We start from the raw sequence: 13,852 nt of genomic DNA on the forward strand, positions 1-13,852 counted from the left end.
CTTTCGCAGCAATGCAGGCTGCTATTCTCCCATGGAGACGATCGTAGAGATGCTGGATGTAGTCCTGTGGAACGGCTTGCCATGCCATTTCCACCTGGCGCCTCAGTTGGACCAGCGTTCGTGCTGGACGTGCAGACCGCGTGAGACGACGCTTCATCCAGTCCCAAACATGCTCAATGGGGGACAGATCCGGGGATCTTGCTGGCCAGGGTAGTTGACTTACACCTTCTAGAGCACGTTGGGTGGCACGGGATACATGCGGACGTGCATTGTTCTGTTGGAACAGCAAGTTCCCTTGCCGGTCTAGGAATGGTACAACGATGGGTTCGATGACGGTTTGGATGTACCGTGCACTATTCAGTGTCCCCTCGACGATCACCAGTGGTGTACGGCCAGTGTAGGAGATCGCTCCCCACACCATGATGCCGGGTGTTGGCCCTGTGTGCCTCGGTCGTATGCAGTCCTGATTGTGGCGCTCACCTGCACGGCGCCAAACACGCATACGACCATCATTGGCACCAAGGCAGAAGCGACTCTCATCGCTGAAGACGACACGTCTCCATTCGTCCCTCCATTCACGCCTGTCGCGACACTACTGGAGGCGGGCTGCACGATGTTGGGGCGTGAGCGGAAGACGGCCTAACGGTGTGCGGGACCGTAGCCCAGCTTCATGGAGACGGCTGCGAATGGTCCTCGCCGATACCCCAGGAGCAACAGTGTCCCTAATTTGCTGGGAAGTGGCGGTGCGGTCCCCTACGGCACTGCGTAGGATCCTACGGTCTTGGCGTGCATCCGTGCGTCGCTGCGGTCCGGTCCCAGGTCGACGGGCACGTGCACCTTCCTCCGACCACTGGCGACAACATCGATGTACTGTGGAGACCTCACGCCCCACGTGTTGAGCAATTCGGCGGTACGTCCACCCGGCCTCCCGCATGCCCACTATACGCCCTCGCTCAAAGTCCGTCAACTGCACATACGGTTCACGTCCACGCTGTCGCGGCATGCTACCAGTGTTAAAGACTGCGATGGAGCTCCGTATGCCACGGCAAACTGGCTGACACTGACGGCGGCGGTGCACAAATGCTGCGCAGCTAGCGCCATTCGACGGCCAACACCGCGGTTCCTGGTGTGTCCGCTGTGCCGTGCGTGTGATCATTGCTTGTACAGCCCTCTCGCAGTGTCCGGAGCAAGTATGGTGGGTCTGACACACCGGTGTCAATGTGTTCTTTTTTCCATTTCCAGGAGTGTAGTTATTCAGAGATGTAGAGGCAAGTACAGAGTAGAGTAGCATGGTAAGCTGCATCAAACTAATCTTTGGACTAAAGACCACAACAAAAATGATGGTGTAATATAAATTAAAAAAATTGAGGGTAGCAATCATTCATCAGCAGATGAGTGACGAATGGCACAGACACACACATAAAAGATTAGAAAATCGTACTAGTTACAAGTGTTCTCTTCCTCTAACTGGAAAAAAAGGGGGAGCGCAGGTGTGTGAGCGTGCGCGCTCACACACACACACACATGACACACACACTCTTTCAAACAGGAGTCCCTTGCTGAATATAATTAATGTACAATGCAGTTATCTTTGATTATTTGCATAAAACATAGCCAGCTTAGGTGACATTGAGAAGTTAGTCACTACATGTGTAGATTTTTGAAAGAGCATTTGTGAGTTTCTCATTTTCATCTTTTTAAAACAGTATTGTATGTTCCATGAGAAAGTTTGGGCTGTGACTTCCGGAAAATATTATTTTTTGCCTAGTGAATAGACACTGTAACTGGAATAGTGCACCAACCAGTCACATGTTAATAGTAGTGACTGAATGGTACATTACTTATCATGGGTGCCAGGTGAATTAATGTTGGTGAACAATTTGCCCAGTCTCTCAACTCTGCCGACACGCAAAATAAAGCCACGTATAGTGAAGGGTCTCCAAAGCTGGCAAATCGTGGGCTGATTTTTGGCAGTAGTTACTTAGCAACTTCCAACTTGCATACAGTCTTGATCACTTGTCCCACATATTTAATGCAAACATACAGGGTGTTTCAAAAATGACCGGTATATTTGAAATGGCAATAAAAACTAAACGAGCAGCGATAGAAATACACCGTTTGTTGCAATATGCTTGGGACAACAGTACATTTTCAGGCGGACAAAGTTTCGAAATTACAGTAGTTACAATTTTCAACAACAGATGGTGCTGCAAGTGATGTGAAAGATATAGAAGACAACGCAGTCTGTGGGTGCGCCATTCTGTACGTCGTCTTTCTGCTGTAAGCGTGTGCTGTTCACAACGTGCACGTGTGCTGTAGACATCATGGTTTATTCCTTAGAACAGAGGATTTTTCTGGTGTTGGAATTCCACCACCTAGAACACAGTGTTGATGCAACAAGACGAAGTTTTCAATGGAGGTTTAATGTAACCAAAGGACCGAAAAGCGATACAATAAAGGATCTGTTTGAAAAATTTCAACGGACTGGGAACGTGACGGATGAACGTGCTGGAAAGGTAGGGCGACAGCGTACGGCAACCACAGAGGGCAACGCGCAGCTAGTGCAGCAGGTGATCCAACAGCGGCCTCGGGTTTCTGTTCACCGTGTTGCAGCTGCGGTCCAAATGACGCCAACGTCCACGTATCGTCTCATGCGCCAGAGTTTACACCTCTATCCATACAAAATTCAAACGCGGCAACCCCTCACCGCCGCTACCATTGCTGCACGAGAGACATTCGCTAACGATATAGTGCACAGGATTGATGACGGCGACATGCATGTGGGCAGCATTTGGTTTACTGACGAAGCTTATTTTTACCTGGACGGCTTCGTCAATAAACAGAACTGGCGCATATGGGGAACCGAAAAGCCCCATGTTGCAGTCCCATCGTCCCTGCATCCTCAAAAAGTACTGGTCTGGGCCGCCATTTCTTCCAAAGGAATCATTGGCCCATTTTTCAGATCCGAAACGATTACTGCATCACGCTATCTGGACATTCTTCATGAATTTGTGGCGGTACAAACTGCCTTAGACGACACTGCGAACGCCTCGTGGTTTATGCAAGATGGTGCCCGGCCACATCGCACGGCCGACGTCTTTAATTTCCTGAATGAATATTTCAATGATCGTGTGATTGCTTTGGGCTATCCGAAACATACAGGAGGCGGCGTGGATTGGCCTCCCTATTCGCCAGACATGAACCCTTGTGACTTCTTTCTGTGGGGACACTTGAAAGACCAGGTGTACCGCCAGAATCCAGAAACAATTGAACAGCTGAAGCAGTACATCTCATCTGCATGTGAAGCCATTCCGCCAGACACGTTGTCAAAGGTTTCGGGTAATTTCATTCAGAGACTACGCCATATTATTGCTACGTATGGTGGATATGTGGAAAATATCGTACTATAGAGTTTCCCAGACCGCAGTGCCATCTGTTGTTGAAAATTGTAACTACTGTAATTTCGAAAGTTTGTCTGCCTGAAAATGTACTGTTGTCCCAAGCATATTGCAACAAACGGTGTATTTCTATCGCTGCTCGTTTAGTTTTTATTGCCGTTTCAAATATACCGGTCATTTTTGAAACACCCTGTATTTGTGCTGGTGTTATTCAGTTTTTGGAGACCTGCATTACAGAAAGCATGAACAATAATACCATAATAATGGAACTTCAATGATGAAAATAAACATAAATAGAAAGAGAGATATTATCTCACCTTCAGAGTTTTTTATGTGACGATACTAGCATTTTAATTAGTTTTCATTGAATAATTCACAGATTCCAGAAATCTAGAAAAATGGTGACCAACTGCACAGTGCCATCCAAACTGGCAGTATGGCAGATAATGAAAGGGACCTGCATTTTACCGGAAGAATGTTCCCCAAAGCTGTCCCTAACTCTGCAGAGAATCTCATCATGGCAGTGAGTAGTCACAGTATCTGACCTTGAATGTGTTTCACGATATTGAAACAAGCATATACCATGAATCCTTGGTGCTAGCACTGATATTCTCTATGACTGTAATATGCACTTGTGTCACTTCCTTCATATTTTTATGGAGAAACAGCACAATATTGGTCATTAAAATTAAAATGTCACATAACACAAACAGAGGCTGCAAAAGAAAACAGGAGGGAAGCAGAAAACACTATCACTAAAAGATTTTGCTGAAGACGGGGAAAAAGTGCAGTTTCACTGTTATGCTCTAGTTTTGTTTATGAATGTGATTTGGTAGCATCTAGTGATGAATCTTCCAAAGGGAAGAAATGGGTTACAAACTGTCAGGAACATGGAGATATAATTGTTTATAAAACTGTTAGATTGTCAAGAATGTTATCCAAGTGCCTAAGATTGTGAATCCATATTTGTAGTTTTCATAGATTACATCACACAAATGCTGGTATGTAATCTGTCTACAGAAGTAATAGCCTATAATGCCTGTTGGATGAACAAACCACTTCCTCCCTCTGAACTGTCAGGTGCCATATGATTGCAGGCAGCAAAGAAAAAAGGCATACATGGGCAAACCTCACAAATAAAATGATTCCCATACTGCAGCAAAACCTAAAAAGAGTTCCTGTCACATGTGGAGGAGCTAAAACAACTAGCACAGGGTTTATCAGTATGCTTATTTCCCCATGAGACACATGCTAAAGATACTGATGCCCCTGTCATAAGGCATTGCAGCCTTCAGTAAAAATGTTACCTCAGTGTTGAGAGAGCAAAATTTAGGGACCCGGAAATTTGCATCTATTTTTGATGAAATTTGCATCTAATTGTTGTTTGCTTGTAACTAATTAGATTTACAAATTTAAAAAGTTGTCACACTGCATGCCTGAAGATGACGCTTTTATCACTTTGAAACTGACTATTAAAAATTATCGATGATTGGACTGACTGGAATGTTTGCTTTTGCAAAAACTTCAAAACATTTTTTGAAAATTCTCTTTGCTTGTTTTTTTAAATGTCATTTCAGCAAATGATTGTTTCTGTTGAGAAGCAACAGTATTTTCCTGTTGGTGAGCAGAAGGCTTCTCCGATTTAAGGTGTTTCTCAACATTATTTTTCTTTTCCTACCCTGTTCTATAATTACAAAATCTGCAGAACGCTGATTTCTACCTTTCATGGACATTGACAGCCATATGATCCAGACTTGACAGCGCTATAGATAGAACGGACAAGATACTGAGCTTAGAAGTAGAACCAAAATGCTCTATTCACATGTTAAGGGGAAGACTTTCGGTGCAGTCGAAATATGTTGATAGGCTCTGTTTTCCAACTGCTATAGTGCAGAGTGCAGGCACTATAAACTGGCAGTCACCCACAAGCAGAAATAAATTAGAGTTATCAAAGTAAGGAAAGAAAACGATGAGCAATTCGAAACACAAAGAATTTGCTAATTGTTACCACACAATTGTTAGCTGATATTGACAGTATCACAAACAAGGTAACTCAGGGCCGACATCTGCAGGTATTTGATGCAACCATAGTTCAAAGTGCCCACTGCCTAAAACTGCCATGTTCAGGTGTCCACATTATAACAACTATTGAACTTTGTCTAGCAGACAAACATGCACATTTCTTGTACAGGTCATTCAAACACCCACGACAGGTGTGCCACCAGAGCATCATGTGCGCTGAAACATTGTTACATTCATGCACTTTTTATTTTGCAGACATGTTCTTATGCACATTCAAATTGGGCTGCAAAAAATGATGTGTAGTTCTGGTAACCAAAAATTAGTTATGTTTTCAATATCTGTATGCAGAAAATAAAGCTCTTTCAGACTATCTCTAATAAAATAGTTCGTATGGATGCAATTTGCTATGAAGCAGCATTTATTAAGTAAATTTGTGATTCTGCATTTTGAGGTAGAAGTCGCAACTGTAGTCACACTTATCACAAATGTTAATTTTTCAGGTCTCTAGCTGGAGGTGCTGCAGTCACATTTGTTAATGAAATATACACGTCACCTCTCCCCTTCACTACAGACTTGCAAATGATCCCACACAGACCAAGAAGCTTTCACTGAACCCAGTGCACAGGTCCCATATCTGTTTATCGTGCAGGGCTACCTGAATGGATAACATTCTGTTGGGCTCGGTTACCATTGTTTGGTCTGAGAAAATTACATGAAGAATATGTCTGGTGACACTGTCTCTGGCAGGCTGCTTGAATTTGCACATTCAATGACCTGATTGGTTAACTTCAATGCTAAATAACTCTGAAATGGGGCAATGGATCAAATTTTTTCTCAACAGTTATTTCTCATCACAACCTCCCCTGCAACACCCTTATAAGCTTTTCAGACTGTATGTGACCATGGTGTCCCTTTCAAATTTTCACATTTCAAAGGTCTCTGGAAAAGAAACTACAGTATGTATGATAATGAAGTTGCACCATATGCTAGATCATCTCAGAGAATCTACGAGGGCTATCCACAAAGTACATTACGTTTTGGAATTAAAAATAAGTAAAGTATTGGAATTTTTTTTTATTATATACAGATGAAAGCCACACTTAAATACTACTTTTCTACATAGTTGCCATTTATATTAAGGCACTTATTGTAGTGATGGACGAGCTTGGAAATTCCTTCGTCATAAAATTTGGCCGCCTGCACCTTCAACCACGTGGTTACCTCTTCTTGAAGCTGTGCGTCATCATCAAAATGCTGCATAGCCAACCACTTCTTCATTGCTGGGAGTAAGTGGAAGTCGCTCGGTGCCAGGTTAGGACTGTACGGCGGATGAGGAAACAACTCCCACTTAAAAGATTCGAGAACTTCATGAGTGGCATTTGCCGTGTGGGCCCGGGCGTTGTGAATCAGCAAGATCTTTGAGCCCAACTTTCCCCTGTGCTTGTTTTGTATTGCTCTTCTGAGGTTGTGCAGAGTTTGGCAATACCTTTGAGAGTTTATTGTAGTGCCTCTTTCCAGGAAATCCACAAAAATCACACCTTTTCTGTCCCAAAAGAAGAGGTAACCACGTGGTTGAAGGCGCAGGCAGCCGAATTTTACAATGAAGGAATTTCCAAGCTCGTTCATCGCTACGATAAGTGCCTTAATTTAAATGGCAACTATGTAGAAAAGTAGTATTTAAGTGTGGCTTTCATCTGTATATAATAAAAAAAATTCCAATACTTTATTTATTTTTAATTCCAAAACGTAATGTACTTTGTGGATAGCCCTCGTATTTAATAATCGTTAGTACACCTCTACATATGGACCATTTGTAGTGCGAAGAATATTGAGTCTGTATTCAATGTCTTGCCATGTTATTCATAATGTACCCTCTGTTACATGCAATTGCATCAGTGATACGCTATCTTAACGTAGGAATATCACACACTTTGGTCACATTTATGCAGTCCTTCACAAATTCCCACAAGAAGAAATCCAGCAGGGTAATGTCAGGAGAATATGGTGGCCAGGCAATGGATCCTCCATATCTGATCCAGCAACTGGGAAATTTTGTATCCAGGAATTTGCAAACAACCCTTGACCAATGCGCTAGAGCTCGATTTTGTTGAAAGCTGTTGAAAGATGATGATGGGTTGCAAATCTTGTATCTGAGGGTATTCAAACGGTTCCAACACATTCAAATACATTGACCCATTTACTGTGTTTTCTGAAAAGAATGCTTCAGTAATCTTGTCTTTCATTAGCTCACACCAGACATTCAGTTTAGGGCTATTACGAACATGTTCAGTGATAGTCTGATGATGTTTTGAGCCCCAAATCTGAACATTATGCCACATAACCATTCTTGATACGTGAAAGTTTGCCTCGTCTGAGAATAAACGTCTTCCCAGGCAGCTGATATTCATGTCAATATGCTGCAGCATATCCGTAGCAAGTTTTTGCCGGCATGGTTCATCGTTCAGCATCAGATAGTCCAGAATTTGCACTTTGTAATCTTACAAAGAAAGACGATGGTGTACTACTTGAAGCAGTGTTGCTTGGGGTACATTAAGTTACCTAAATTTCTACCGAATTGACTTACATTGGCTTCTGAGTAATGTCTGTCTGATTTCCTTCTCTGTCTCTTCCAAAACACTATGATGTGCACTGTCAGAATGTTTCAGAACGCTTCCAGTTGCCAGAAACTTATGATACCATTTCTTGTTTTCACATCATCTGAATCACATACATACAACGTACAGTAATTTCTTTGCACAGTATTCAGCAATTTTGTTTGTGCAAACAACACTACTCCTTGTGTGCACTGCTGTGGAGTCACTATTTTCAGTTCATGCCATCATTCTGCACACTGGTGACAGTAGTTGGCACATATGCCACAGGAATATCCATTCTTTGAGGTGTTCTGGAATATGGTGCATTTTCATTATTGTATCTACTGTGTTTTTTTTTTTTTCCTGGGCCTATGAAATGAGTGAAGCTTGAAAATGACACCCTGTATAAGCAGCAGAGAATGCTTAACAATTATGAAACGGATAGACTGCTACTCACCTTAAAAACGACACATTGAGTCTCTGACTGGCACAATGACAAGACTGTTACACACTTAGCTTTCGGCTTTTCTGAAGAGGGCTAAGTGTGTGTCTTGTTGTTGTGCCTGTCTGCAACCCAATGTGTCATCTTTACTCTGAGTAGCAGTCTGTCCTTTTCATAACTGTTGATATTCTGACTTGGCCTTTCCACTGTTTGCAGAGAAGGTTTGCTTATACTATTTTGACAACAGATGTAACAAAACAGGTTTATAGTTTAATGTTAAACCAAGTTTGTGAAATCTTGTATTACTCGTGTTTCTTCAAGCTTTGCTTCATAAGGTTTTTTTGACTACGTACCACTTAGCATATGCATTGTACATACATTATATCTGATTTTTCATTTTTTATTCTTCATTCATTTATATTTTTCGTTACATCCGTTGCCTGTACTACTCACTGCTGGTTTTTTCATGCATCAACCATCTCGCTTGCAATCCTGCACTCCATTCCCATTGTATATTTTTCTGAAGTATCGGAGTATAATCCCCACATTACCGTGTGTACTTTGCACTTCACTTCTCTTCGGTCTTCATATTTTAAACATGGAAATGTTCAATTTATTGTCACATATTATCATTCAATTTATACTTTGTTTCCAGCACTTAGTATATCTCTCTACTGGATGCATGTTTTTCTTCGCTTAGATAGAAACTGTTGGCAACATCACCTGAGACACTCCAGAACTGTGATGCAATGCACACTATTGTTAATCTAATATGGACTGAGATGTCTACTAGTAATTTTTCCTGTGGTTTGTTGTAGAGAGTTAGGGCACTTTACAAATAACAGAGGGCAAATTTAACTCCAAATTTAATATAAAACCACATGAGGTGGTGGAATGGTTAAGGTACTGGACTTGTGTTCAGAATAACTTAAGGTGAATATCTGATTCGTTCCTTTCGAGAGGCCACCTATATCTTGGTATCCTCATTCAGTTTGAGCTAGAGCTCCATCATTAACAGCTTAGTTATCAACAGGATATTAAAATCTAATCTTCCTTCCTTTCTTCCCTCCCTCTTTTAGAATAGATCATCCTGGGACAACACTGCTTTTCACATATTACATACTGTGCTGAATAGTGAGCTACATCAAACACTGAAAAACAAAACTGGATTTTTCATATTGAAGTAATTTCTGAATATTCTGGTTCTATTAAAATATTATCCTATGCATCTGTCTGACTGTATGTTACAATCTGCTTTATGAAGCCATTTTGTTTTTGACATTTTTTTAAAGCTCTGGCTTGATTTGAATTTAATATGTTGTAGCTTTATAATTCTTGTTTTTTAAATTTCTATTCTACAACAGGCCTGTCAAACATGATGATGGATGGAGAATTCCTGAGGACAAGCTGTGGTTCTCCAAACTATGCTGCTCCAGAAGTCATATCTGGGAAGTTGTATGCTGGCCCCGAAGTTGATATTTGGTCCTGTGGTGTGATTCTTTATGCGTTATTGTGTGGTACCCTGCCCTTTGATGATGAACATGTTCCAACACTGTTCCGTAAAATAAAATGTAAGTTATGTGTAGTTTGTAATGTTAACAATGTTTGTGGGTTAAGCGTAAGGGAAGCTGATAATACCGAGAAAATGTTCTGAACATTCTTGAATACCTAATGACTGTCCCATTGAAAAGTCAGTTTCAATCTGTCTAGGAGAATTAATAACACTGATAAATAGATAAAGCCACAGTCTCATTTTTACTAAAATGGCTTGTACATAAAGCTTTTGAAAATCTTGGATCTCAGTATGGACAAGGAAGTTATCAAAATTAGTTGCATAACATGTAGCTATTTTCAAACCTTTCAGTATTTAACTTTTTTTTTAACTCTTGGATTATTTGTCTGGAAAAAACTGCACATTAGAACAACTTTATGTACTCTTAGCCTCTTTGTGCTCTCTTTCAGCAGTTTACCAACAAACTCTTAAATTCATAGCATTTTTCCATTAATAAACGCACCAGATACACATAGCATATAATATGTTCTACATATAACTTATAATATGTTTTCCTTCACTATATGCAACAGTCTGGCAATGCTGGGGTAACTTTTTGGTTCTGCAACTGTAGGAATTACATGGTTTTGAGGCAAAAAGCTTGTTGAGCCATTTTCGGAACACAGTTTCATTTGGAAAAGAAGTTCCTTGAAGGTTGTTTGATAGAGAATGGGAGAGGTGAAAATCTAAGGGTGCAAGATCAGGTGAAGAAGGTGAATGTGGAATTACTTCTCACCCAACTCCTAAATAGTGTTTTTTGTGAGTACAGCAGAATGTTGGTGGGCATTATCATGGAGTAGCATCACTTCACGTAGTCTTCCTGGCCATTGTTCTTATCTTGTATCTGCAAGACATCTCAGTTGTTGACAATGAATGTCGACAGTGATGTTTACACCCTGCTAAAGCAATTCATAGTACATCACATCATCGCTTTTCCGCCAGATGCATAATGTTACCTTTTGTGGATGTGTGCAGGTCATTGTTTGGGCTCAACCATTTCTTTCTTTGCCTAATGTTAGCATAAAGACACAATTTCTCGTCACCAGTAATGATACAGGGTAGGAATGGTCAGTGTTGTTCATGAGCCAATTGATGATGAGCAAGCAGAGATGCATATATAGCCTTCTGCTGATTTTTGCAATTTTGGCTTAGAGCATGCACTACCCATATACAAGATTTTTGAACCATCTCAATTACATGATGGTGAAATGATCGCAGTTCATCACATTTGCCATTTCTCAAGTATACTGAAATGGATCATTGTGGATTAACCAATTTAAATGATCTTCATCAAACCCCAAAGGTCTTCCTGAACATGGAGAGTCACTAATGTCAAAACGATACTCCTTAAAATGAGAAAACCATTTTCTTGTCATGCTCTGTTCATTGGCATTATTGCCACACATGGTACAAATGTTGCTGTCACCCCTCTATTTAACTCAAACAGAAGAATGTATCGGAAGTGTTCTCATTTCTCCACTTGGAACTTCATTTTCTAGTGTCCACAGTTCCACTTACTATCTCTAAATGCCAATATGCAAACTCAAATAGCAACAGTGAACTACAAGTGAAAAATGTCATTCAATAAATAAACCCATAGCAACTGGAATACCAACATGCGAAACAAAAATGCTACAGACTTGTGCACCAGCCTAATAATTTCAGTTTCATGTTCTTCCCTTATCAGTACTTCTGTTTCACCAGTTTCTTCTCTCTTGTACACTTTCATTCAAGGTAGATAACTTTCTGACTTGGTATACCAGACACTACCCTTCATATACCAGACAATGCCCTTTAATACATGTAGAAAATATTATTAGACACTGCCTTGAAAATCATTAACATTTTCAAAGAAGTTTTTCATGAAGTATTAGGCATGTTTTTTTATGATTGTCTGCATTTTCAGACCTGCAGTATTTATGTTACACTCTTTTGTGAGTGAAACAAGACAGTGAATATTTGCAGCATCCTTATTTATATTTGCTTAATGTATACTGTTAACTTGACCCAGGATGAATCCTGCACGCATGAACAGTACTCAAATATTGCGTGTGTAAATGTTTCTTAAACAATTTATAGTGTACGCTCATCAAAATCTCTCAGTATCCTACCAGTGAATCAAAGAATGTCACTTTCTTTTCCCAGAACTGACATTTATGATAAGTGCACTTTGTAGATTCATATATTATTTCTCTCAAGTATTTGTACCACATGGTTGACTCATTAAGTTAGTCAAAGGCTATTGCACTTTTCAGTTCTCTAGATTATACCAAGGGAATGTTTTGTCAAGGTCTTACATATATGTATAGTTTTAATCATAATTTACATAATTTTTATCATATAATACATTCTTATAGGTAATCGTCTCATCAGCAAAAAAGTTTGATATTGCAGCTAAAACTATCTGTTAAGTTCAGTGTGGAATAGTAGTGCCCTATCACATTTCTCTGGTATCTGATGAAATCACTGTGTTTATGACTTCCCATTCATAATAATTTGCCATGTTCAACCTACCAGAAAATTTTAAGTTCAGTTGCAGACCTGGTTAAATATATCACAACAATATATTTCCTTTTGCTAGGGACAATGTATTATTGAAACAGAGTCTTTTTGAAATTCAAGAAATACTGAATCTATGTGGTGATAACTCTATCTGTGTCTTTTCAGATATTGCAAGAGTTAAGTTTTGTTGAAGGGTGTTTTTCAGAAATGATACTGGTTGCAGCACTTCAGATGTTCTGTCTTGATATCCTTATCAGAAACAATGGTAGCTGCAGTCTATATGTAAAACTGCTCTTCTTGAGTGGCTGATACCTCTCCACTTGGAGATATATGTCGGTGTGTGCTGGCTTAAAGTTTACAGTGTGGCCGATCTGCCTACATGGTTTACATTCACCTAAACCAACTAAAAATGGCAACTTTCCTTCTGCTTAATCCCAACATTTAAGTGGATGTTAGGGCACATGCTATTCACATGATTGAGAAACTGAGCTTCAATGTCACATGGTCAGATAACAAACATGTCATCACAGGACAATAGACTGTAATTAAGTGAAGGGCAATCCAAATGTAAGATTCATTACTCAAAATGTTCGGTAAAGAAAATTCCCACTGCTGCAGTTGACAAAACAGCTTATCACAGGAGAAGAGTAGTTTTCTCTGTGGTTGTTCCAGATTAAGTTTTCATCAACATGAACACTCAGGAACTTGAAATTTTTTGCCTTATTTATTATTTCATGTTGGTGCAGTGATTTTTGAAGTTTAGAGCTAGCTTGTTCGTACAAAACCTGTTAATAACTTCCACAGAAATGCCATCCACAATTTTCTCAGTAGCTTCTTTTTATTCAACTTGATAAAAATACATGTATTATCTGTGAAGAGGACTAATTCAGTCCCCTGATTGGCTAAAAACGCCATTATTGCACAGGTGGATGATAACACCTGAGTGCATTACCTTCTCGAAATTTTGTAAAATGATTTGTCAGGAGAGACTTACTGGTAATTAATGACATCTGTGGAGTCACCCTTATTTAGAGAGGCGTATAGGTATTTTTGGCAACTGCAGCGTACCTCTTGTCTTTGGGGGCACTTCTCTAATCTTACTCTATTTTAAATACTAACTGGCATATTTTTTGTTCACCTGCCTTCCCCTTTTATTAAATGAAGGTACTTCCAGCACAGAAAATTTAGTGTTTGTGGATTTTCTACTTCTCTTACCCTCTTCCCAGTTGTTCCAGTTGTGAGGATAAACAAGTAGAAAATTCGTTTTCTGTTGTCTAATGTTCATACGCTTTATGTTTGACTTCAGTATTTAGAGTTCTTATTCACTAATAATGAAGATTAA

General features: G+C 40.1%; 1 protein-coding gene across 2 annotated transcripts in view; it reads left to right on the forward strand.

Annotated features, from left to right (window-relative positions):
• Positions 1–13,852, forward strand: part of LOC124556729 (5'-AMP-activated protein kinase catalytic subunit alpha-2) — a 156,317-nt gene that overhangs the window by 45,116 nt on the left and 97,349 nt on the right. For both annotated transcript variants that reach the window (XM_047130727.1, XM_047130728.1), the window contains one exon: positions 9,821–10,027. In XM_047130727.1, coding sequence (XP_046986683.1) covers positions 9,821–10,027 — 207 coding nt within the window. The remainder of the gene's footprint in view (positions 1–9,820; positions 10,028–13,852) is intronic.

The sequence above is a fragment of the Schistocerca americana genome, chromosome X (genome assembly GCF_021461395.2).
Source record: "Schistocerca americana isolate TAMUIC-IGC-003095 chromosome X, iqSchAmer2.1, whole genome shotgun sequence".
NCBI classification, from domain to species: Eukaryota; Metazoa; Arthropoda; class Insecta; order Orthoptera; family Acrididae; genus Schistocerca; species Schistocerca americana.